The sequence below is a fragment of the Caretta caretta genome, chromosome 3 (genome assembly GCF_965140235.1).
Source record: "Caretta caretta isolate rCarCar2 chromosome 3, rCarCar1.hap1, whole genome shotgun sequence".
Lineage (NCBI taxonomy): Eukaryota > Metazoa > Chordata > Testudines > Cheloniidae > Caretta > Caretta caretta.
In genome coordinates this window covers 136964707-136992356 of record NC_134208.1, presented here as the reverse complement: position 1 = coordinate 136992356, position 27650 = coordinate 136964707, and the positions used below count along the sequence as shown (strand labels likewise).

Here is a 27650-nt window from a genome sequence, read left to right as displayed (position 1 = left end):
TTTGAGGTGGGATCACCAAGGGCAACCCTATAGGCCCTCATAGGAGACTCCTCAATCAAAGGTAGGTGGAAGAGTCAGAGGAGATCATGGTCTGCTCATACCAGAATCTCATACCAGATGGGCAAAGTATCAGACCTCCACAACAAATATAGATCATGGAATGCTGCCTCCACGAGGTCCTGTTCAGAACCAGGACTACATATGGATACAGGAGAACTGTCAGGGTAAAGGGAGCAAAAATGACAAACAGATCCCTGACAATGAGTTAAGGCATCCCCCAGTTCCAACCTTTCTTGGATCTGGAGGTCTGCTTGGAGCAGACAGGTGCCTGGATCTGTGGCTTTTATGATACCTACAAGTTCCAGTACCTGGGCCTGAGAACTCACATGTTTCTCTTACGGCAGAGGGGACTAGATCTGAGGACTCCCTATGGTTATTAATCGTTTACCTACAGGGAAAAGGTCAGAGTTTTAGTGGCTTACTTGGTAATTCAAATAATTAAAATAGTACTAACTACATTTTGAGAATTAAATGATTAAATATATATGAATAATGAAATGCAAGTATAATTAGACCTACACAGAATTACAAATGGAAGAAAATGTAGGGAAGTTCTAATTCAAGTAGACAGATGCTATCTCATTAATTTAAGATCATTTTTGACCATACTTATCTACTGACTGTCATACTCTGGAGGGAATCTCACTGCTGCTCATAAAAGTACATTGCAATAAAATAATGTCACCAAATATATAATGCTTGAATCCACATAAAAAGAGAGAAAATGTAAGAGGCAAGCTGACCAGCACTTCCTGTGAGGTACAGAGCATGCTCAACTCATCATGCAGAATCAGAGTTAAGAGATGTGTACATAGTGTAATTGCTACTGAAAAGTCAAATATATTTCACTAGTTACCACCAAAGGCATTTTTGAGGAACTAAAATGTTCCCAATGTGTCAAAACAATGGTGCAACTTCATACATAAAGTTGGGGTTATTTAACCAGGACTGACAATGCTCTGGGTCCACAGTCAACATGAGGGGGACATAAAAAAGGGATGTGCATTCTAGGTGTGCTCTACTAGGTGTAAGGTCTAATAGTGGGCAAGCTACGGGAGTGGTAGAGGAATCGGTGTGGGGATTAAGGCTGGGTAAAAACTTCTTTCTTGTTCTCCTAGACAACTAATGGCTGTTACATAGCATTCAGGGCTATGCTGCTTCAAGAGGAGAAAAAACACTGCCTCAAGCAACAGTAAAAAACAGAAGTGGAAAATCCAATTTTTCCCTTTTAGTGAACTCAGAAACATGAATTTGTGCTGGCAGTTAGAAGATTTATGGAATAAACTGGTCTGAGTGCAATCATCACTCTTTTGGTAGCTGGTTCCAGCAACGACAAAGCCCATTAACATCTCACAAATAAATGTATTCTCCTTAAACTCAAGTGGATGAAACCTCTGGCTTTGGTGTTGAAAGTCCCAGGGTGATCTTTACTGATGGCAGGGCTACTTATATGAATATGCAGCCTCTATCCATTCAATTTATAGAAAGGTCTAAATGCTGAACCTGATTGTATCCTTTAAAGTGAAGTTACAGTGTTTCAAATAGGACTGATATATTACTGTAGAACTGTAATGCTCTTCACTTTTGCTTCTCCCTTCTATGAATTTTCCAAAAAGATAAGACCTTATAGTGCAGTTTACTACTATTCAAAAGACATCTTTGTTAACAATGCTTCAAAGCCTAGATCTTAGAACTACTGAAGCTCCTATCTATTTCAACCCAAAACTTCCCTTTTAGCCTCCTTAAACCACAGAAATCATATTTACAGTCAAACAATATGCTTAACCCAAGTGATAACAATGAGACAAATAATTGGAAAGTAAGAGATCTGTCAATCAAATGTTACTGTACTCCAGTGATTTACCCTAATCCACGAATCATAAGCTTCTCTTCCTCCTTGCCCATTCTGACGCTAAGCAAGGAACGGATCTGGCCCAGGGATGCCAAGAGGTTGATTGTATCTTCCACTGATACACCATTTATGGTGTAGGTCTTCGGTAAGCTTCGAACCAGACCACCGATACCATCATACTGGCGATGCAGCAATACAAACATGGCCCTCACTAACTCCGGATCCTCTATTATTGACTCCTGAGCCCAGCGTACCATGGTCTCTGAAATCAATTGCTGAAGAGTGGCTAAAAAAGAATGAAGAATGAAAAAAATCAGAATTAATTTCTCATGTTTCTAATAACAGTCTCTTTGAATGCATTATGCAGCATATTAGAATTAGCACAATCAAGAAAAAAAATTATTTTTGTTTTCTTAACAGGCTGAGGTACAATGTAATACATTGTGTCAAGAGAAAAATATGCCATTATAGGGAAAACAAGCAGTAATATTTTGCTGCAAGAAGCTAGCTTTAAAATAATAGATATCACTTCCACATATGACAGTGTAAAAGAGCACGAAGATGTACTGGATCCTCACTGGAGAGTGACTTTACAGCAGTGGCCAGCTCCACTTCCAGATACTTTTTCCATGAGTTTTGAAAGCATGAGTTTTTATTATTATTTTTTTATTATTATTTATATGGTAGTATCACCATTGTCAGCTCCTGTGTATTGGACTATTAATTTAGGATACAGCAATACATATCTTATTTTAAAAAAAGTAAGTGTTTTGGCTGACATTTCAGACAATAATTGGGTTGAAGCAAAGATCCCATTGAAAAACCAATATTGTACACTCCGAAAACTTCAGTTAAGCCTGCTTTGAGTCAGAGCCATAAGCTTAAAGGTACACACAGAAGCTTCCCTTAAAATCTAACTTCCTATGACACATAACATATACGGAGATGCCAGAACTTTCCACCCCCTTCCCCTTCAGAGCAGGACTACACTGGACTTTAATTTTACTTACAGGGCTTCTTAGCATCATTATCAGCTGGTTTCTCATTTTGTTTCTTCTTTAAATATGTGACTTTTTCTACTAGGTACATCAGGCGACCTCTAATGGTTAAATCACTGTTTCCATCCAGGGCTCCATCTTCATCTAATTCAATTCCTGAAAGCAACAAATATTAAATCGCTAAAAAAATACAGTTGAATAGATGACAGCTATGCTCAGTGTCCAAATGTGAAAATATACCAAACTGATTTTGTTCTGCTCTGTTAGCTAAGTGTCCCACAAACAAATACATATATAGTACTGCTTCAAAAGTTATACCAGTTTAAAGGTTAGAGTAGAGGACTGGGAGCTGGGAATCCTGTCTGCTGCTGTCATTTAGTCAGTGTGTGACTGTGGGTCAGTCTCTTAGCCTGTGCGTGCCTTAGTTTCCCCATCTGCAAAATGGGATAATACCTGTATTCCAGGGGATTTAGTGATGCTTGACTGAGGTTTGTATTTTGAGATCCTCAGTGGAAAGGAATTATAGAAATGAGGGCATTGGCATGGCTGTTAATTCATTTTTCAATGAGTAGGTATGAGCAAGTAACTCCATTCATTATATCATGGCACATGTGATAGGCAGCTATAAGGAAAAACAAGGTGTGAAAATGCAAAATATGTTGATTTGATGCAAGATTTGTTCTTCATTTTTATGGTTTCATCTAAAATAATGTAACTGAAACCTAAGGGTTTGGTCCAGGATGATAACTAATATTAAAGTGTCATGACTATATGAGTTCAAAGTAAAAATGACATTCAGTATTTTTTTTCAAATTCAGAATTATTCAACTTTTAAAAAATATGATGGTCACTTTTACAGCAGGATTCTACCTCACATTAGATCATTCTGCTTGCTCCTTTGGTATTTTTGATAAAGAAGTTGGGTTGTTTTTAAAATACATTTGCCTTTTTTCCATTAATCCCTTTGTGGGATGTGATCTATTCTCTGTTTTCTTGCTTTTCACCCTAAGGAAAATGTTAATGCATAAGTCATTGATAAGACTACAATTAAGACATGGGTATTTTTTAGTAAAAGTCACCTGTCCATGATTTGTACTATAAATACCCCTGACTAAATCTTAGCTGGGGGCTACTGCTCTGGGGAGCCCCTGGGAGGCTGCTTCTCTGAGGGGCCCCTGGGGCCAGCCCCACTGGCTGCTGCTCAAGATGTCCACGGGACCAGCAGCACCAGCTGCCGGGGACTGCTGAGCAGCGGCTGCTTCGGCCGCCCCCCGGACCACTGCTCAGGTGGTCCCCGGGGCCAGCCATATCGGCCGATGCTCGGGAGGTCCCCCGGGCCAGCTGCCGGGGGCCACCGAGCAGCGGCCGGTGCATCTATCCATGGGGCTGTCTGGGCAGCTGGCCTCTGGGCCAGCTCCTTTGGCAGCCCTGGGGTCAGCCACACTGGCTGCTGCAGAAGTCACGGAGGCCACGGAAAGTCACGGACAGACATGGAGCCCTAGTCATCAATAATCACATATTTTAAGAATTATAAACTGGTTTGTAAGGAAATTGCAATCTGATTGGTGGAAATTCCTTTTAATTTAAGTAATTAACAATAATGTAACTGAATTATCTAATCCAGTTAGAGTACAGAAACACTCCTACAGTTATTGATGCAAAAAAAAAAATGCCAGTTCCATGTGTCTGATTTGCAGAATATCAGAATGATTATTTCTTAACCAATACACAACATATGAATTCCCAAATTATGACTGGTTGACAGTCATCAGTAGCCAGTTATCTACAACCAAGAGTTGCATAATCTGTGTTTGTTTCCTCTTGACTACATAAATCTATGTACTCTGCCCTACTATAATCCCTCTTCTCATTGGCTTCTGTCTAGGTCTTTCGGTTTTTTGTAGCTTTTCTTTTCCATTTAAAATTGGAATATTTAATTTGAAATGTCATAACAACAACAAGAGTCCTTGAAGGTCCCTCCTGTTAAAGACCCAATCCTGGAAGAAACTCAAGGCAAAAAAATCAATTGGGTTCTAGACAAGTATGAAGGCCTGAGTAGCAGAGTCCCTTCCAGGATCAGGGCCTGAGTTAGGAAAAAAATAATAATCACATGACTCAGCTGCAGCTTTCTCCATGCGGGAGGGGAGGAGGGAGAATTTAAATGTGAAGCAGCTCAACTGCCACCTCCCTCTGCTGCTTGTCAACTGCTGGCTCCTTTTACAAACTGAGCAGCTAATTTTTCCTGTTTTCTACAGGTGATTTACAGAAGAAGGCGGCATGAATAACTTTAAATAGAGAAGTGGTGATTAACCACAGCTTTGTCTTATCAGTCTCTAGGAGACTGAAGCAAAATTTAAATGGAAGGAACCTCTTCACTGGATCTGCAGTGTCCACAGATGCGTGTTTAACATTTGAAAAATTATTTTGTTTTGGTTTCTTGGCATTTACTTTATTTTCTTACAATGGTCAACATTTCGACACTAAAGAGACTGTTGCATTTCATGTAATTATTGTAACAAAAATATTTGGACTGAGCTTAAGCACCATTTTCTCTGTCTGTCTTCAACAAAACCCCCAGCCTCAAAGTTTTTAGTAAGTGAACTATAATGTTTTTTTAGCATGTTCATTTTTCATTTTCATTTGCCTTTGGAGAACTGGAACAGCTGTTATTGTGGTTAATAGGACCACAGTTATTTTGATAGAGTGAAATTCACCTATTGGTGAATGGGAGCAGTTTACCTATGGTACTGGGGGAAAAGAGGAGCAACAGCTGCTATTCTAGCCCCAGATTATTACTGAAGAGCTATAGAGCTTCCCAATACCCACAGGAGCTAGATTTCATTCACTAACCTCTGAGGAGTACCACACAAGTTCCATTTATTTGGAGCTTGTGTGGGAGGAATGAAATTTCCTCTTGTCGACTAAAATGTAACGTGTTTTCTTCTATTCTGATCAGATGAGAGGGTGCACTTGTATTATAATGACTGAGGAATCCACACCCCCTTGTGTATTATTTAGCTACCTGTTGCTGACATAATTTAATGGGTAGCTTGGTTTTGCTGAAGTTATTGAATCTGGCTAATACAGTTTCAGAGACAAGAACATTCCAAAATAGGGTTTACCACAATGTGTCATTAAGTCCTCATGGAACTCCAAGAGTTGATCTCTAATTTCTTCAGAGCAAGGACAATCACTTTTATCATCCTTAAAATTCAGAAGCATGTTAATCTTAAAAAGAAAGAATACAAAAGAAAGTTTAAAGCTTTGGGAGCATCTTTTTGAACACTTTGCAGTAGGCTAGAAGGGAATACGGAAAGCCAAGGATGCCTGGAATCCAAATATGTACTTAGAAGACCAATAAAGTATCCACAAGGTTTACAGTTAATACGCAAATACTGCATTTCTTTTTGCACATTATCTCCATAAATATGTGCAGATAACAAATTTTAAAACATTTTTTCTATTATAGAAATCTTTTAGGTAAACTGAACTACACAAATACCAGAGGAACTATGATTTCTGAAGAGGAAAAAAATCAGGCATTTAAGTAGAGTAGGTAAAAAAAGTAATAAAATGAGCATCAGTGTGAACTGGCGGCTAGAGCACAGGATAGGATCAGGACTCCTGGGTTCCGTTTCCAACTCTGCCACTAATTAGCTGCGTCACCTTGGTCAAATCACTTAATCTCTCTGAATATCAGTTTCTCTACGTTTAAAATAGGTTTAAAAGGGTGTTGTAAAGTTTAATAAATGAATGTTTGTAAAGCATTCTGAAATCCAGAAATGTATGTCTATGCTAAGTTTTATTATTACTGCAGAACCTCATCTGAGAACTGTCTACTTTCCTATAATGCCATTGTATACATAGACAGAAGAGCATGACAAGGCTGTACTCTAAAAGCTTGTCTACACTGGGAAATTACACAGCACTAGACAACGCTAATACATATGAATGAACACAACATATTACTCAGTGTAGATAAAGACTAACATCCCGTGGTGTCATGTCATGATTAGCCCTAGTGTGGACCTTAGGGCTCACCACAACCGGCTGACTGACAATGTTAAACATGACCTATCCTTGACTGCACTGAAGTTGTACATCATGTATGTTTCAATACTTGATTTACCAGCATAGAAAAGGGTGAGAACCGAATGAAAATTTGAATGTTAGGACACAGCACTCTGACTGGGCTGGGATCCTACTTCCCTGCTTTGGCTTTTCTGCCACGCTCACAGTCTGGAAAAAAGAATAACTGCCCATTTTAAGTGGTACCTGCTCTTGAGGTGGAGACCGAAACTCTCTTGTTTTTCTTGCTGTCAGTGCGGCAGACATGTTTAAGGCCTGCATAACTTCATTGTATCGGAATCGCTGATTCTCTTGAAGCTTAAACACAAAATCATCAGAAAATGCTACAATGGCTTCTATCCGGTGACGTATCTGGCAGTCACAGAGGTACTGGAGTAGGTAACACATCTGAGAAAATATCAGAAAGAGGGCAACAAAAAGTAGACAAACTTTTAAAATATTCTGTTAACATATAACTGAGTGTGGGTACTGTAGACTTCAAGTGATAAGGCAGAACCTGTTATCAGATGAATTGACAGTAAGCTGCGATACAGCCATGCTTGAGTTAGTATTGGGGCTTATAAATTGCCATCTGCAGGAGATCTATCTGCCTCAGAAACATATACAAGGACATGGGAATTGTGCTAGAGTGAAAAGATAATAATATAGATTTAGACCTTGTCTATATAGCAATTTAGTGCACAGCAAGCTGAGGTGTGAATCTACAGTGCACCGGCCTGCCATGCACTAAATGGCTGTTTGGGCCCTTAGTGCTCTTAGTCTCTATTTCCAGTGGATCATCTTTTGCATTTGTACATGGAAGCTGCAGAATGTCCTATTAAATTAGTTCCTTTTAGAAATTAATTCTGACTAGATGACAACAGTTGGTGCTAGGCTGATGGCTAAAATAATACCATTTTATTAGCAATTTAACTCCACAGTTTACTACCAGTAAATATCCCCCTTAGGCCCAACTAATAACCACAGGGCAGCTCAAATGAGAGAGTACAACTTACAAAAAACAGAAATGTATCTGAATGTATTTGGTTAAATGTTTCATCAGCCCTCTAGTTTTTTTGTTTTGGGAGAGTGTGTGCACCTGTGCAAAGGAGATAGCTCAGTGGTTTGAGCATTGGCCTGCTAAACCCAGGGTTGTGAGTTCAATCCTTGAGGGGGCCATTTAGGGATCTGGGGCAAAAAGTGGGGATTGGTCCTGCTTTGAGCAGGGGGTTGGACTAGATGAACTCCTGAGGTCCCTTCCAACCCGGAGATTCTATTAATTCCTTTATCTTTCTTTATAAAATAATCACATCCATCTCTTATTCATTAAAGGTGAGGTCACCCAGAACAAAGCCTATGCACCACTTTTATCCCAATTAATCTAATTTGATGGCTTCCAGGGATTTAAGTGGTACCTAGGCCTTGTCTGTCTCTCTGCTCAGGGGTGAATTTCATCCTAGAAACTACATTGTGCCATTTAAGATTCCTTATAGAAAGGGGTATTGCACAGTCACACGGCTTCAGTGCAACAATGGGAGGCCTTCTGCCTAAACTGACAAAATGACTCCCACAGCTTCTGGGCATGCAGAGGCAGAATGACTATGTCTGCTACTATGCCAGTGCCGGTTCAGCCTTTTGTTGTTGTTGTTATTTGGTTGGTTGTTTTTTTCCCTCTGCTCTGTTGTTTGACCAGCCCTTTTCAGTCACTGCTCAACTATGTAACAGCCAGGAAGAAAATAGCTCTTAGAAGGTGCTCTCACTTGGTTATCTACTAATAGCCACAATTCTCCAAAGAAAGTTGAAGGGAAAATGTAATACATTATATATAAGTCGCTGCTTCTAAATTTATAAAACGACAATTTTTTTTTTTAATTCAGAAGATATTTCCGACCTAATTATGTTTTATTTATGTCAGATTTGGTTCGAAACAGGTCTCACAACGTCCACCAAGGCTACTGTTATCATAGGGCAATAAAGGGGATAATGCAAAATTATATCATTAATAGCGATTATATTTTTAAAACACAATGTAAAAATGCACTACAGATGCACGTGTGCCTGCAATAAAGAGTGCATGGCTTGAAATATGCTTCAAGACTGCTGTGTTCCTTGAAATATTTGAATGAAAGGAAGAAGGAAGTCTGAAATATACAAACAGCCACTGATACTGTCTCAGTCATTACCTGTAATTTTACTGGTTCAGGAAGTTTCATTTGAAGAAGGCCTTCCGTCAGCACCTGCCCCCCTTTGACTTCTTCCTCTCCTCTTTCTGGCTTTAGCTCCTCTGTACTCAACTCCTTCTCTGGCACTTCACTCTCATCCTCCTGGCTCATGCCTTCCTTAAAAACGCTGGGCTCAATCAGCTGCAAGATGTGTTTCAGATCCCCATTATGGAAGACTCCCATGATTAGCAGAGTGTAAAAAAGCTTGATGAGAGGGACAAATAGAAACTCTGTCGTACCCCCTACTGGATCTCTGACATGGAGGTTGCCCTCTTGAACAGCCTCAGTCAGCATCTCTATAGTTTTGGCCTTTAAGATATCCAGAGGAAATTCAGGGCTAAATTGATAGCACTCGCTGCTAATGCTTACAAAACTGGGAGACGAGAACTGGATTCTAGGTCGTAGTGAGGTGCTGAGTCCTATACCAGGGAGGCCATGTTTTTTGTTCTCATCAGGGAACAGAGTAATGCTCTTGGTCTCATCTGTCATCGGAACAATAAATTCATTATTCATCATTAACCTGGCCGTGGCATAGGTGTTGAGGTGGATGTCAATGAGTAAGTCATAATAGCCTGTGCGAAGCAAGCCTGGCATATACTTATTCTCAATGCCATACAGAAGCTGAGATTCATCCACATGGCTGCACATAGCATGTGCCACCCGGTTGTTCCCTAGAGCACAAACAGCTGAATACAATCGGAGGGTATGATAGTGAAATTTCAGCAATTCTTCCTGTTCTGTCAGTTCTAAAATATCTATAGACCTGTAGAGAAGAAGGGAAAATAGAGGAAGTTCCATATCAGTGCAGTAGCTAGGAACATAGGACTCAAAAAGCAAGAAAGTTATTCAGAATTCTACAATTGTGCAATATGGGCAAATTAGCCATTGCTCTGGACCTTGAATTTTTGACTTCCTAACTTTCAGGTATTTAAATTTGCAATTTTATAGACAACAGACGGCTTAAAAATCATGAGCCAAGCCTTGAAATTGTTTAGACTGTATAAAAACTATCACTTCAAAAAACTCCAATCGTCTTCAGTGGGAGCAGGATCAGGTGGAATTATTTAAAACAAATTTCCCTTTAGATTTACATTTGAAAAAAAAATTAGATAATTGAGAACATAAAGACAACATTCAAATTAAATTTTTACTATTCATGCTACTTATTTAGTTTTCATTTCAGGCTGGACAACGAAAATAGACTACTCACTTTCACTTTTGGTTTCTCATCATCATTAATGTAATATTCTAGGCAATTTCACTTTCAGGTTCTTGTAGATTAGCACAATGCTGCAATATTTGGGTCACAAATACTGTGGGGGGGATGTATTACACTTGTTTTGAGGTTTTATTTAAATGTTTCCTTTAGAATTTAACATTAATAAAATCATGGACATGCTTCTATTGGTCACAAGTTTTGTAAAAGCTTACTTTTACAAAAAATAATTTTGGGGTTTTTCATAACATAAATGTAAGTTTTTGCTTTCAATTTCCTTTTTTTAAAACAAAAGCAAATAAAACCTATATGCATTGGAGTTGAGTAACAGTCCTGCAAAGTCTTTCAGGTTTGAAACACAACAGCAATGGAGATTTCAAAACAATCTAGTTCATGAATACCTCTTGCTCTCATCTGTACATTTTTAAAAGTGAGATTAGATCATAATACAAGCTAATCACTTTTAGGGCTAAATCCTTCTCTCAGTGCCAAGACCAAAGTGTCAGGCATGCACAGGGAGATTTCACAGGGGCAAAAAGAGACACCCTGCTCTGCTGCCAGCATGCCCCTGTCCTCAGACTTGATTGGTACTTTCAACTACCTGAAAGGGGGTTCCAAAGGGCTCTAGACTGTTCTCAGTGGTAGCAGATGACAGAACAAGGAGTAATAGTCTCAAGTTGCAGTGGGGGAGATTTAGGTTGGATATTAGGAAAAACTTTTACACTAGGAGAGTGGTGAAACACTGGAATGCGTTGCCTAGGGAGGTGGTGGAATATCCTTACTTAGAAGTTTTTAAGGTCAGGCTTGACAAAGCCCTGGCTGGGAGGATTTAATTGGGGGTCGGTCCTGCTTTGAGCAGGGGGTTGGACTAGATGACCTCCTGAGGTCCCTTCCAACCCTGATAGTCTATGATTCTATGGTATCTGAGCTAGCCTCTCCAGCACACCGGGGGGTGGCTAAGCCACACCAGCTCCAGACCTGCTTCCTGTGCTGTGGAACCAAGTCCGTTCCACTTCCCCTGAGGCCCTTCATAGCCCTGGGAGAAGTAGCAGAATTTGCCCCACAATATTTTTTAACAAATATACTCAAGCTGCACACGATATTTTGGTTTTTCACTACGGACCACAATGCACTAATTCTCACTCTCCACATATCTCATGCATAGGTTTGAAGATAATATATCTGAAGATAATCAAAACAGTCCATTTGTTCTACCGAAATTGAGTTTTGATGAGCCTTAAAGCACACAGCATATCAGTTGTTTGATTATTGCTAACACAAAAATCCAAATAAATTACTAGACTACAAAAAAAAAAAAAGCACTGAAAAACTTTGTACACACACAAGCTACAACTGAGGCTCCCTCCCTTCTGACCTATCTAATGTTTTGTAAGGATTAGTTTCAAAATTTACCAGCAGCTTTGTACATATTTCCCCTCTCAGCAAAATAATATACAAAACAAAATCAGGTATGCCTTGTCTACATCTCTATGTAGTTCTGGCGTCCACAGAAGCATGTGCTTCTCCCTGAGGAGAAGAAACCCAAATCTGTCATAAATGCTAATTGGCAACGTGTCTTTAATTCAAGAGATCTCTTGTTGTTGAACACGACTAGAAACAGTTTATTAAAACCAGTGATTATATTTATGTGACCCAGTTAATAATTCACTAATTGAATTTAATTGGGGCCCACAAGAAGGGATTCCTTTCTATGTCAGAATATATTATTTGTATTTATATATATTATACAAATGCAAGAGAGAAAGGGAACTGACTGTCTAGCAGACTATTTTCTTGCTACTTGTCTGACCTCATAAAACCCACACCTACTCTCATTCAGTTTATACATACAAACAAAGCCAACCTGTTTTCTTCTGGGATATGGAGAGACATGAACTGCAAAGGATCCAAGCACTGTACCATCCAGCCTTGACGTTCACTGACCCGTGAGATATCAACCTTCAGAAAGTGGTTTGGCATTCTGCTCCACAGCACATGGGTCAAAAACTGGACATGGAGACGGGGAGGGCATTGAGGGACTGGGTTTTTATGCTCGCTTTTGAACAAGCCAGCAGACAATGGCATTACATTCTGGAGACAGCAAGAGAAGAGACAGTTAGCTTTATAATCACTATAGGACAATGCAGTGTATGATAATACACAAGACAAATGTGCTACAAACAGATATGAAATCAATGCAATGAAACAAGCATAGTATGGTAGGAATGTCGCATTTTATGCAGCTCCCAAAACAGGCTGGGGACTGGTGGTTCTCAAAGCAAAATATAAAACACTAAATAGAACTTGCCTAAAGGGATGTCATAGAGGTTTAATATCTAGCTGCCCTGAAACCAGAGATATGAAATCCAGTAATCCTTACGCCCGCTGAAACCTCAGTCTTTCATTCCTCTGAGACAGAGTTCAAGTTCTGTGCAATTCAAGTTCGCTAGAAGCAAGCAGTTTGGGTGAATCCTTGAAAACTGAAGCCCAATCTCTTCTGTATGGACATTAATGATCCCGTGGCCCTATTTGTAAGAGTAAGGGTTTGCCCTGGTATTTAAACCAAAAATTGTACCCCCATCTCCACCATCACAAGTTATTATGTTCTCCTCCTAATTCAGAAGAAGCTAATTTCAGCATGAAGAATAGGATTTAAAGGCTTCCATGGAACCTTAAAAAGTCTGTGTTAGTTCTTCTGGGCTGCAACCCTTTTCATGAGACTACACAGTATCCCATACATATAAATTGACTCTGAGCTAAAACAGACATCAGTGCATTGGATATATTTAAAAATGAAAATTCTCACCATTTTTACCTACACAAGTGTACATTTGAATTCTATCATTTTGATATTATTTATACTACCAATACTGATTGTTTATATTGCGATAGGACCAAGAGGTCTCAGTTAGGATCAGGGCCCCCTTGGGCTGTAAAAGCACATAAGTGGCAGTCCCTTTTCCAGAAGGCTTGCCACTCTCTTCTATTACAAAAAATCACTTCTCAAGACTTGTTGCTGATTGTTAAAGCCAAACCAAGGTCTTAATAAAGGCATTTTGAGCTTCAGAAAAATAGGCACTGAAGACTAGATTCGGCTCTGGTCCTCTATAGATACACAGGGCAGTAAGGCCTCTACTACCCCCTGTCCATGTCCAGCCACCAAGGACATACCCAGATCGTGCCTCTGAGCAGGGGACAGGAGAGATAGCAGGGGCTGCCCAACCTATACATCCAGCGACAAGCCTATGGGAAGGGAATGGACATGGAGTGGATGAGTCCTTAGTTTGCACAGCAAGCATTACAACAGTTAGAGTAGCTGGCTGTGCGGACAGATATGGAGTATGCTACATCGCCAACGGTATTTTATGAAATTACTCCCTGCAACAAGAGAAAAGATGGAAGAAGAATCGTGCCTCTCGAAGCCACAATTGTTCCTGATGCTCCTCCTGAGAAGGCACAGCAACACACTGCTGCACAGTAAGCCTGGAGACTCAGGCCATGTCTACAATAACACTTATGCTGGCAAAATTTTTGTCGCTCTGGGGTGTGAAAAAATGCTCTTGCACCGACATAGATTGTTGAGCTGGTTTTATTAGGTCGATGGGAGAGCTCCCTCCCATCAGCATAATGCATCTACACGAGCGCTCTTACAGCGGCACAGCTGTATCGGTACAGCTGTGCCACTGTAAGCTTGTAAGTGTAGACATGGCCTCAATCCAGCACTAAATATCCCAAATCATTAAATTCAGCTAATACACACAGTAACTTTTGTGATACAAATCTGTATATAACTATCGTAATTGTTCTTTGCTACAGAATGACAAAATATAACCAGGCTCGGGGAGTGAAATATGAGAGTTATAGAAATTGACTAAATTTGCAGTAGTGACCGATAAAATGAGCATATAGTCCCTTTCACAATGTGAATAGTACCTCACACATTCGCACTGCAGGAACGTGTGATTTTAGAATCTTTTCACAAAAGGGTGAGATTCCTCCACAATGTTCGCATTCATTTTAGCTGTGACTACCTTACATGTTCATACCATAGATGTGATGGCTTCAGAGAAGACATGATATGATCTAATGAATAAATAGTGCATACTTTAAAATTGATCTAGTCATTTTTATTCATTGCATGACATACAGCATGAAGGGTGACAAGCATAAGAAATAAATATTGCATTTACAGTTTGGAAATATTTAAGTTCTCAGATGCAACCTTAACAAAATTGTTTTATTCTGTGCCATAAGATCAAATTTCCAAGCCTACTTGCAGGCAAGAACCAAAATATGTGCCTTACAAAATGCCATACTAAACAATTGCACAAACAAAAATATCCCTAACACCGGGAACATACTGAATTCAACAAAATAGCAACAACTGGATATTATCTGATATAACAATTAAACTTATAGAGAAACGAATAAGTGTGGTCTTATTTACCTTTATCCTTCCCAACTCAAACTGGAAAACATTGGGGCTTGTAGCTTGTGCAAATACTGCAGGAAATAACTTAGTACTTGGTTCAACCTAAATCACAAACAGAAATACACAGTGACACAAGATAGGAAAACACCATCAATGCTAGGAAACCTATCACTTGTGTCAACTGCTTGTAGGTACAAACTACTTCGTGAAACTCTAGAAGATCATAATTGGGGTTCAGAAGAGAGAGAAGATTACAATCGCATCAGAGGCAATGTCTTTTCCTTTCATTTCTATTAATAAATAAGGCTAGTAAAATTCAATCTACTAGCTTTTCTCATCTGGATGAGGTGACAAAACCAAATAAATATATACCTGATAATAGGTGCTCAGTTCCTTGCCATTAGCAGTGAAGGTTAGCAGACCACTGGCAGCATCGACCACGCAACCAATCTCTAGTCCATTGTTGTTGCGTCCTTGTCCAGGGCTCATGCTCTCTCCAGCGCACACCATATAGCAGTTGCTGCGTTTGATACTGAATTTCAAGAGATACATTTGTGGCTAGCAGGTGAGCTTGTATGGGAAGGTAGAGTTGTAGTCTGTTTATTCAAATTAAATTACACTGTTGCAACCATCAGGCTACTGCTGAAACTGGAATGTTGTATTAACGTCATGGTTGAAATCCTGGCCTTATTCATAGCAAAACTCCCACCGATGGCAATGAAGCCAGAATTTCACACCATGGATTTTCCAAAGTTCCGTAAAGATGGAAGAATTATTTCTGACAAAACAAGAACCAGCCCAAACCTTTACATGAACCAGACAAAAGAGATTCCAGGAGTTAACATTTTAAATCATTTATTTTTATGCATCCCTGAACTTACAGATTCTGACCTGCACCATAAGCAGAAATGCCGTGAAAGCATAAGAACAGTCAGCCTAATTCTGGCCTGACTAGAAGCAGGACGTACCACAATTCTAACAAGAGACTGTTCTCACTTGACTTTGCAGACTGAAGATTTTGCAGGCTCGGGGCCTGAATGACTGAAATGGCACACAAAGGCGGTACTGCTTCTATTTTTCAATATACATAATTTTGATCAGGCAATTATTTCACGTATTCTTTGCAGTGGAGATACAAACAGGTAAATTATATTAGTGATGAAACTTTACTGCACCTTTACCTGTCATCAGTTATTTTACTTTCAATAACATGGTACTACATCCATGGATCTTGAATTCACGTTTCCAAACAAAAACATAACAGCAGCTATACTGGGTCAGATCATTGGTCCATCCAGGGGTTCTAAACCTTTTCCGACAACTGTACCCCTTTCAGGAGTCTGATTTGTCTTGCGTATCCCCAAGTTTCCCCTCACCTAAAAACTACTTGCTTACAAAATCAGACATAAAAATACAGAAGGGTCACAGCACACTATTACTGAAAAATTGTTTACTTTCTCCTTTTTATCATATAATTATAAAATAAATCAATTGGAATATAAACGTTGTACTTACATTTCAGTACATAGCGCAGTATTAACAAGTAATTGTATGAAATTTTAAGCTGTACTGACTTCAGTAGTGCTTTCTGTGTAACTTAATGTAATACTAGGCAAATATCTAGATGAGTTAATATATGCCCTGGAAGACCTCTGCATACCCCATTTGAGAACCACTGCTCTAGCCCAGTATCCTGTCTTTTGACAATGGCCAATGCCAGGTGCTTCAGAGGGAATGACCAGAACAGGTAATCATCAAGTGACCCATCCCCTGTCATCCACTCTCAGCTTCTGGCAGTCACAGGCTAGAGACATCCAGAGCATGGGGTTGCATCTCTGACCATCTTGGCTAATAGCCATTGATGGACTTATCCTCCATGAATTTATCTAATTCTTTTTTGAACCCAGTTATACTTTTGGCCTTCACAGCATCCCCTGGCAATGAGTTCCACAGATTGACTGTGCATTGTGCGAAAAAGTACTTCCTTTTATTTGTTCCTGCTCCCTATTAATTTCATTGGTTGACCCCTCAACATTTACAAGCCTGATTCTCCTCTGTAATTCCCATTTTATACCAGGTGCTAGATGTTTAAAAACATACCAAGTATAAAACAATTCAATTAAAAAGAAAAATAATTGGAACCAACCTCTCATGAACCTTTCCTTTTTCATCCCCTAGTGTCACTGTAACGGTGCGTACTCTGTCCAAGTCAAAGGTCATGTCATATTGATGGAAGTCAGATGTAATCCAGCCCACCCAGACATTAGCAGGTTCTTGCCCAGGAAATATTCTCACTGAGTAATAGTACTGTCAATAAATTAACAATATCGCATGGTGTTAATATCTGGTGTATGTTATAATTTTGATTCAGAATTAATTTGTTGTTTTAAAATCTCGTAGTTTATTTTTCACAATCTAACTGGGATGAATCAGCTTTTGTGAACAGATATAGTCTTGTTTGAGAGTAATTCATTACTAGAGCAATGGAAGAATGATGATTGCTTTGCACGGACATGTTCTTCAAAAAAGCGGTCTGATTTAAACTGAAAGACAAGAGGATAAAAAAAATGCATGCAGAAACATTGGCGGTATGTTCACATTACAGTAGTAGAGGATTAATAGACATACAGGTGCATTATAATGCCTGCAAACTCTGGAAACACAGTAAACTGAGCAGATTTAAGGGGCTGAGCCTGTCACTGATCCATGCACAAAACTCCCATTACTTTCAATGGGACTTCTACATTTCATACTCTGAATCAGGATCATGTATTTAGTTGTTGACTCTAACTCTCTATGTTTGAGTAGCTCTGGGCTTGACTAGCTGTTTCAAAATAGGGCCATATTCTGCCCTTGTTCTGTTGCCCATGGAAGTTCTTTTAAGCACAGATCCAAGCTAAGTTAAGTCTCTTCAAATAGGAGTTGTTTTGGATTTGGGGCTAAGTAGGAGGCAGGTCAAAATGGAATGAGTGTGGTGATCTCAAGTTTTGTTACACAGTACTACTGCAGAAAAGTGCATAAAAAATATGGCCTGGAAATAAAAGGGAGAAAAATTGAATGTGTTCACTGTGACTCCTACTAGCAAAAGTAAGCAATTGTTAGAAAAGCAAATAGCAAAAATATGAACACTGCGTTGCCATACCGTAGAAGTATGCATCAAGTAATCATAGTCATCTCTGTCATCTGCCAGAACATCCTCTGTGAGCCGTGCCGAGTGGCTTGTGCTGTAATCTGGCTTTGTCCTTCTGAGCATAAACCTGTAATACAGCAAAGTACTGAGGACGGAGTAAAATCACAACCTATATCAATTCTGAGCAAATCAATACACACAAACACGCACACACACACACACACAGGAATTCCGCAAATATAAATTACCCTAAAAGATTTAGTAGTTGGGTCCAGATTGTTATTTATTGTTTACATCAGGTATGGGTAGAATAAGTGCTTTACAGAAGACACAGGGTAAAATTTTCAAACTTGCCTAAGTGACTTAGAAGCTTAAATCCTATTCTCAAAAGTCATTTAGGAGCCTAAGTTCCATTGACTTGAAATGAGTGTTTGTCTCTTAAGTACTTATGTCATTTATAAAAATGGACTTAGGCTCCTAAGTCAGTATGGAGCTTTTGAAAATTTTATCCACTGCCCCTATTCTAAAACTTTACAATTTAACATAACACAACAAGCTAGGGGGCGAGCAAAAGTAGAAAGGGAATGGAAGGATGAAGGTTTCAGTAATATGTCTGGACAGTTACTAAGTTAGGTATGTGTATCTCATGGATCAGATGGGGAAGGGGAGGGTTTGTTTGATTACCTCTGAAAACGATAAAGATATAACATAGTGAATATTCTTGCCTCACTTAATTGGGGCATGGGGAAAGACCATGAAAGTTCAGATGTTCACCAAAGCTTATCTAAATATCTTTGGCCTTTGCTGGAAGTCTTATAAGCATCATTTTCTGATGAAATTTCCAGTATTTCCTAGTTTTGACAGGATCAGAAAAAACCCTCTGGCACTTTTAGAGTGCCTTTCATCTGAGAATGTCAAAAGACTGCATTTAGCCTCACAATACCCTTAGAGGAAGGCTTCTTTTATAGATTTCTGTTTCTTCTATTTAACAGATGATGAAAGTGAGGTACAGGGAGGTTAAATGATATGCTTATTGTTACACAATGATTCAGTGGTGGTGCTGGGAATAGAACCAAGGAGTCCTGACTGTCAGTTTAGCACTAACCACAACTTTACAAACTCTCCACAGAAAACTTTTACTGGTGATATGGAGAGGGATTTAAAATGAATTTTCTAGTAATGTTTAAAGCAAACCCTACCCACCGTATTATGACAAAAACAGATCAAATATGTTACTGACCTTTGTTTAAGACGTGAAGGTTTCTCTTGAGTGTAATCCTTGTGGTTATTGAACTCTTGTTTTGTAGCTTCTTTTTCTGCCCGATCAGGCACTAGGTGACCATGAGCTGTCTTCATCAGAACCTCAAAATCAGAATCAGCATCATAATCCTCCAAGTCGCTTTTTGGGCCAAAAAGACCAGTGCCTGGCAACCCTCCTGCTGATGTTTTGGAGAATACTTCTGCACACTCAATTGGCATGCTCAAGCGAAAAAACATGATGCCTATTTTGCTGTTCTGTGAGCCAAAGGACTTCTGTGTGACCTTCAAACAGGGGGAGCTGTCTACGGTGCCATCTATTCTCATCACCTATCAAATATAAAAGCTCATTTATTATAAAAGTAAATGTCTTCTCCGCCTCCTCCCAAATGTTCCAGTTTGATTTTTAGCATAATATATTTAAAGTATTTAGAGTTACAAAATGATTACATGTTACAATATGGCCTAGACATTTAATTAAACATCAGCATGCCCTATAGCAGCAAGAGCAGGTAAATCCATTGACAAGTGAATGGAATTGCTTCCTTTTAGCACTTATAAACTGGATATACAGTCAAAGACTATCCCCACTATTTTTTGCAATAGTAATCCAACCTTGGCCAGTATGATCCATAATAACTCAAACACAAGGCACAGATATAAGAGAAAGAACAATATTTCTTTTTACCTATGCTTCCTGATATACTTCAATAGGGACAGAGTTTCTATTTCATTCAAACGTGGCTTTCATGTGGTCTGGTAAGAACTGATTGCAATTGTATAGAGTTATATGTATTTTGAAAACGTATGCATTTGTACAGATTTTTGTTATTGGATAAAACAAACAATCTGCAAATGGCCTATTGTCTATGCACATGGGTCCATATATAAATTGAGTAACAATTTCCGTTGAATTCGTGAATTTAGAGTATTACATTGAATTTGTGCACGAGAGCATAAAAAGGTGACCGGAATTTCGGTTCCTGTATTTAAATGCCTGTGGAGGACAGTCAGCAACAGTACATGTAGAACTCTGAAGTGTCTTTATATATTACAGTCCATATTTTGAGAGAGAGAGAGAGAAATACTATTAAGATCGCAAAGGTGAGGTCACAGAAGTTAGGAAAATACCAGAGATGATGGTTACCAAGGCAGTCTTAACTCTGCTCCCTTGTGCGTATGCCTTATGATACAGGGTAATATTTTCAAAAGAACCTAAGTCATTTAGTACCCTAAGACCCAGATTTTTAAAAGTGTTTAGGTGTTCCTTTGCTCAGCTGACTTAGGAACCTAAGTCCCTTTTGAAAATGAGACTTAGGAGCCTAAGGCTCATTAAAAGTCAATGAGAGACTCCAAAGAGCCTGTGTCACTTTTAAAAATGATATTTAGGAGTCGCAGTGCTGATTAGAGAAAGGTCTACGTACCTCTAAAAACTGAGCTTAAGTCACTTAGGTGCCTGTGAAAATATTACTCATAATCTTTGACTTTTTTTTTTTGGGTAGAATCCTTGTCTCATTCAGTGTGGAGTTTGTATAGAGTGCAGTATAAAACTTATGGGACAACAAGATAAAAGCAAGTATTAAAAATTTACCTCACCCATGGAGCACTATCTGATCTACACTATTGAATGAAGTAGTAATCTTTAAGTTTAAAACAATATAATTAAAGATTGTTTCATGATGTACTCATGCAAAGGGGTAGCATTAAGGTTGCGGAAGCAACCTTAACTCTGGAACTTTCAGGCTTTTGACAGCTCAACTTGGCAAGCTTAACATATTATTTTATTGTTTATTTAGGAGTCTAATACATTCATACTCTTCCAAGAGATCACTCATTGGCTGACAGAATTCATCATCATGTTCTCATTGAGCTACAATCATAGTTTACCAGGGTGAGTAAGTGCATGTCAGATGCCAACACTGATATCCATATTCAAAGGGAAGGCTGAAATAGCAAAGCAGCAAGTTAACTGTAGAGTTCATTTAATTAAAACAAATTCCTGAAAAATTAACAGGAAACCTTAATGTAGAACACAAACCTCAATGTGTTCATGGTTTGGTGGCACTGGGAAAAACTGAGGGAGTCTCTTGCTCAGCCACATGGTAATGTCTCTGTTTGTATTAACAGCAAAGGGTTCATAGCCTTCTTGTAAGCCACAGATAGTAAAATATTTCAGGGAGCTGACATCTTTGCCAAAGTTCATTCTTCCCACTTGAGACAAGCCCAGGCTGCACACAGGTATAAATCCTATAGAAAGACAGAAAGAAAGAAAATTTATGCATCCCATATATTACAGAAGTGTTTTCTTGACATAACACAGTCAGAAATGGTTTGGGATAAAAATGCGTGAAACCCAAAAAGTACAAACTCCTGTATTAGGGCGTAGTAGTCTACCTTCCAGGAATCAGCAAGCAGCACATCTCTGTTATTGTTCTGTATACAAGCCTCTCTAAAAGGAGATGCAGCAAGAAATAATATCACATACCAGATAATTCACTGTTCAGAAATATCAGACAGTGATTGTCATATTGACCATAAGGCCAAATTCTCTGCGGATGACCAGTGCTGCCAGCGCTCATGATTTTACAAGACTTACATTATTTGATTTTGCTCATCAAGTTTCAGCTCAGAGTTCTGGAAGTTTTGGTTTTTTTTTTAAAAACAAGAACCTCACCTTTCCTTTAAAAAAAATGTTTCTGGCCCCAATGGCTGCAGAGAAAAACTTGAAAACATGGCCCAAAGGTAACCTAAAGGTTTGAAAACCAGACGGGCAAATAAAAAGAACCCACGTTCATTTCTTTAAATCTCATTATTTTTGTACCAATCTTATGATATTTTGGGGTCAGATTCATGACTTATGAATGCTTAGGGTAGGCAATATTGTACTGTAACTTCCGTGAAGTTGATGGATGGGTTTGTCCCTGTGTAGCATCAGGTGCAAGTTTGGGGCACAACGCAAGAACAAGATTGGTCTCTTGGTACTTCACATCTAAGAGAAGACCCTATTCATTAAAGAATGAAATTCACTCCTGTGCTGAGTAAACACAAGACCTATGCACCACTTCAAAAATTACATTAAGACATCTCTGGTTGTTAGGTTCAGTCTGTTATTTTAGAAAATGAAGAAAATGTATTTTCTTTCTCCTGTTCATCCTTCTTGTTCCCCTTTCATCTAACAATACTATTGAAAACTTATTTGACCTGTCTGCTAAAAAAAATAATCTATTAAGTTTAATAAAAGTGTCAAAAAGGTAATTCCCGTATTGCCCCCCAAGAAATGTAAATCTGGATGCTCCACTCCATTACGCTGGTAGAGGTGAGTAGAATCTAAGGAAATTGGGGAGTAGAAATGGCAATGGTCAACAGGCAGAGCAGCTGGATCTTCCCATTCTTTGGGGCCCCTGAAATTAGGGGCTATGCAGGATGGGAAGGAGCAGAGCCTCCATTCATGACATGCTCTGCATACACAAGTAGAAGAATGTCACAGCCAAAAGCCACAGTGGTTAATGCTGTTCTGCATTAACTTCCAGACTTCAAAACTTCCTTTGAATATTTTATTACAGATAAAAGAGATTCACTGTCATTTACATGTATGTTAAGCATGATAAACATAAGGCCAGAAACTACAAGCCATAGACTCTAGTCGGTAAGATTAATATCTGAACTTCTATCTTTGTGGCCAGGCTCTTAGTAATGAGACATCAGTTTCATACACAGATAATGAGATTGCTCAATCACTGTGATTTATGACTACTTTTTATTGCAAATCTATTAAATATCTATTGTTAAAATATTATACAAACCATTTCTCAGCAGAATACGAGAACTAAATGGGAAAAATCATATTAAACAATTTATAACAAGAGGAGTTACATTTGCATAAATCAATATATATTTAAATTAATATTTGCCTTGCAGCTTAACTTACAGGGAAGGTAACATGCACGCTGCAGAGTTCAACGAACCATGAATGATTGCAAATGTTTTTAGGCAAAGCCAAAAATCACAGCTCTGTCTGCAGTAGGATGACAAATCTTGATGCATCACTCAAGAAGAGTTGTTCTTGGGAGCAACTGTCCCTGGGGGCAGCAGTTAGTGTAGTTACAGGAAGGGTGTTCAGAGAAGACAGCATGGACCTCTGTAATGCAACTCATCACTTGCAAGTTTCCACTTTATATATGGCAGGAGAAACCCAACTAGATATAAGTTTATCAGACTTACAGCACATGCCTGCCTGCCTAACACCTTGTCTCCCTTTACCCCTGTTTCTTATTGATGTAAAGCACTTTGAGAGTTCTTCAGCATGAAGGTCAACATATGAATGTCAGTCATTCTTGGGTAGAACTGCCCAGCGCTGAGCAGGCATTCAAGAGGAAGAAGGAACAAAAAGCCTCCCTTCCCATTTCTCCCCTTGCAAAAGGGGAAAGCACAACTGCAATTCTTGTGCTAAGGGAGCACAAGGACAGTACAAAAGTAGGTACCGCACAGCAGCATAAATCTTTCCAGAGTGGGTGGTATTATAGCCCTGCCCCACACTCCACAACAACATGCTTGTAAAGAGTGGTGCCAGGATTCTCCTCCCCAGGCACTCTAAGGAAGCAGGCACTGGAGGAAGTGATGTGTCTCAGTGACTCAATGTCTCCTGGAGCTCTCAGTGGAGCAGTACAGCCCTGCACCATCCTCAATATAAAGAAGTCTTTAAGTAGCATTGATATAACATACACCTTGATGCAAATGACTCTGGAAACAACATACAATATTCCACACAAAACCTGATTTCATTTTTTTTTAAATAGCATTATAGATTGAAAACTATGAGTGCATGCCATGTTTGTATGAGGAGTTTTGGAACAGTCAGAATGCTATTGAAGTTATTAGTGACAGTACAGATGAAGCATTTAAGAAACTGTAGGTGTATTTCTTTGATGTAGATAGGATTTTGTCTGATAAAGGAAAAAATATATATTTAGAATGAAATTTCTAAGAAGTCCCTGTCATCCACTCTGAAGAAAAAAAAGTGATCATGTAAAAAAGAGCTCCAAAATTTACTCAAAAACAGGAAAGTGGAAGAATCAAATGCCGTCTACATCAAATTCATGAGAGTTTGCAATATAAGAGCAGCTAGTTAAGGTGGGTTTTAGCAAGAGTCAATGTTTCATGTGAGGAAGTGGCAATATTTTTACCAAATTCTGTATCTACAGCTATTGGAGATCCAACTCAGATAAGATAGTCCCTTACTACAGCAATCAGCTCATAAATGAAAGAGCTTAGTTATGCATAATACAGGTAGTGGCAATTGCTGTGATGAGCAGAAGCAGGCAGGAAAACAGTAGGAGTGTAGAAGCTGAGTATATAATGAAAATGCAGTTCTGCATCTCATCACCCCTAACAAGAAAGGGAAATGAGTGGTGTACAAGATGACACACATACATTATTAATTCTACTACATGCATGCATGCATGTCTGTCAGATCTGGAGTAGCATTCTCACAGAGGCACACATTATTAGAAATATAGTACACATTTGCTTCTCATCACACATTCACTAACTTGGTAAAATGAATAGGAATCATAACCTTAGCAGACACCTTTTTTTCAGAGATACCTTAGTACAATAAATACATCTGTAAGTTGTCTTTAAGTTACGCATATCTCACCACGCAGCCTACGTTGCAATGAATTTTGAACTAAATCCTTACCCAGGAAAATTTTTCACTTGACATCAATTGGCTAAATGCAGAAGGTTCTCATTAACTCAGTAACCAGTCAGTGTGACATGCAGATGAGAATTCTGTATCATCAGCCCAGTTCCACAGGCACCAGATTAATCACCAACTCATTCTGCAATAGCCAAAATCCCCCAAATACCCCACAGTGGACCAGTATTTGCTGTGGTGCCTCATAAATTGAGTGAAAATGGTTGAAGATGCCTGTGGCAGCATTAATTTGCTCCATAGGTTAAATCCTGCCTTGACTTACATGCAATGCAACCACACCAAAGTAGATGCAGTTACACAGGGCATGAGTCAGGGTAGGATTTGCCTCTCCCCTCTCCTGCAGGTTGCTTCTGGCAGATGCATATTGAATAAGGGATTTGATCCTGACTACAACTCCATCCACTTTTTCCACATCCAAGGTGAACCACATAATGCCACCCTTTGCTCACTGCAAAAGGATAAGGGCAGCATAATTTCTGTGTAATTTATACTCTTTTGGAGAAGACAGGGTGCAACTTGTAACCTTTTTGCCACATATACAGTGCAGACATGAAAATCATACTCTGAAGTTGCATTGGTGTAACTGGGGACGGAATTTGAATCATACTATTTACCTGGCTGAATATTCAGAATTATAATGCATGAATACACCATACCTCCTGCATGAAATCTCTCTTGCACAAACATAAATAAATGTGCAATTATCATTTAATAGTTATGTTTACTACTGACAAGAATGATATCTCACAAGTGGTACCGTCTGCCATAATTCTGTGGAACTCTTCTTGTTGGCAGTAGACCCTAAAATAGGGGCCTGTGAACCTGATTGGTAACTTGGCAGAGAGCCATGTTCCTTTTTCCCTGTTTGTAAATATGTTATAACACTAGCACTGGCTTATAAGTAGGCTGTGTCCTCTAAAGCAGGGCAGATGGCTCTGACAAATTGTTATCTTTTTACTGAAGTGAAAAGCTTCATTCTGCAGCACCCTAAGTCTCCAACTGCCTGAAGCTGGGAGTGGACAACAGGGGATGGATCAGTCAAAATTTCCCTCTGAAGCATCCAGTACTGGCCACTGTTAACCTCTCAATTACCCTATCAGTTCAATGCTTGCGGTGGGGGGTGGAAGAGATCATTCTTGCCTGCTTTTTGAGGGTAGGTCTACACTACAGCAGGAATGGACACTGAGATCGATCCACCAGTGTTCGATTTAGTGAGTCTAGTGAAGACCTGCCAAACTGACAGCAGATCACTCTCCAGTCGACCCCTGTACTCTACCCCCAACGAGAAGAGTAAGGTAAGTCAACAGGAGATTTTCTCCCATTGACTCCCCACAGTGTAGACCCTGCTGTAACTCGACCTAAGGTACGCCAACTCCAGCTACATTATTCACGTAGCCGGAGTTGCGTAACATAGGTCAACTTTCCACGGTAGTGTAGACATAGCCTGAGTTACAGCTGTAAGACCTTGTTCAGTAATAAGGGCTGCGAAGTTCACAGAATTGTGTACACTAGTAGGTGGAAGCAGGAGTCTTCTACTCACACTCACCACACCTTCTTTGAGTGGGGAATGTAAATGAAATCAGGAGCAGCTCTAGGGCAGCACTGACAAAAATGAGCACTTCCTCTTCTTATGGCAGAGCTGGGAAAGCTGATGCAGGAGTAGTCATTTAACCTTCATCAGTTCTACTAACTCTACATCCTACTAAAATAGAGGCCAAAGAAAGTACAATGTAACCTGTTATTAAAAGCTATAATTTTGAAAGCACAGTAACATACTCTAAGAGATGTGTGCTCATCAGTCAATGTAAGCGTCCTTAGCATGTAGAGACACATGCCATTTCAACTGACAAATGCACACGCAACAATGTGCTATTGTTCAATTACATCAACTTACTTACACTCTGTGAATATGGCACAGAAAATATTTACAGTGGGGATGAATGCACACCATCGCAGACTAGAAAACTGAAGCTTTTTTTTTAATTAAGAGAGAGAAATAAGAATTTATTTTCATGACCCCAGAAAAGTGCTGTTATATTCAGCATTGTGTAGCACGGGGACAAGGCCCAAAAAGGAAAACCATTGTCCCATGACATGAATATGGGACAGGCAGCAGGGAAGTCATAGAAAGAGGATTTGATTCAAAGCCAACTCAAGTGAATGGAAAGACTCCCAGTGGTTAACCGGTCTTTTGATTAGACACCTTCTGCACTCTATGAACTGCTCCACAACACTTTGATGACAATGTGGAGAGGAACTTGTGAACAGGATAGGGACTCTCTCTTCTATATATGTTTCTATTACAATGGGATCACACTCAGTGCTCTATAAATAATTAATATCAGGCAAGGCTTGAGGAAGCCCATTGTCTCTTGTATGTCTGCAGAAACATCTCTCAGAGTTGTTTCAATGCCTTTTTGAAACTGGAAGCACAAATTGCGTCACATAATACTGCAAATGCAGACAGAATGAAGCAACTTTGTGTTCTACATTGAATATTTTAAGGGTGAAATTCTACTGGGCAATACAATCATGTTTCTAGCAAGCCATTTAGAGATTATTTACCAATATATGTATCATTCAGAAAAACAGAATACAAACTTTCAAAATATGCAGTGAACAAACACAAATCTCCATTAACAGGGATCTGTCAAGTCTGAGAGATTTAAAATTCCATCTAGCACTTTAATTTTTGTTTG

General features: G+C 39.2%; 1 protein-coding gene across 19 annotated transcripts in view; it reads right to left on the bottom strand.

The window, feature by feature from the left end:
• The window catches only part of RYR2 (ryanodine receptor 2), a 719935-nt gene that overhangs the window by 260303 nt on the left and 431982 nt on the right, over nt 1–27650 (bottom strand). For all 19 annotated transcript variants that reach the window (XM_075126918.1, XM_075126917.1, XM_075126921.1 and 16 more), the window contains 12 exons: nt 21274–21482; nt 19219–19565; nt 17991–18105; nt 16995–17155; nt 15221–15380; nt 14864–14950; nt 12281–12507; nt 9162–9963; nt 7186–7386; nt 6033–6138; nt 2923–3066; nt 1925–2198 (listed from right to left, as the gene is read on the bottom strand). In XM_075126918.1, the coding sequence (XP_074983019.1) occupies nt 1925–2198; nt 2923–3066; nt 6033–6138; nt 7186–7386; nt 9162–9963; nt 12281–12507; nt 14864–14950; nt 15221–15380; nt 16995–17155; nt 17991–18105; nt 19219–19565; nt 21274–21482 (2833 nt within the window). The remainder of the gene's footprint in view (nt 1–1924; nt 2199–2922; nt 3067–6032; nt 6139–7185; nt 7387–9161; nt 9964–12280; nt 12508–14863; nt 14951–15220; nt 15381–16994; nt 17156–17990; nt 18106–19218; nt 19566–21273; nt 21483–27650) is intronic.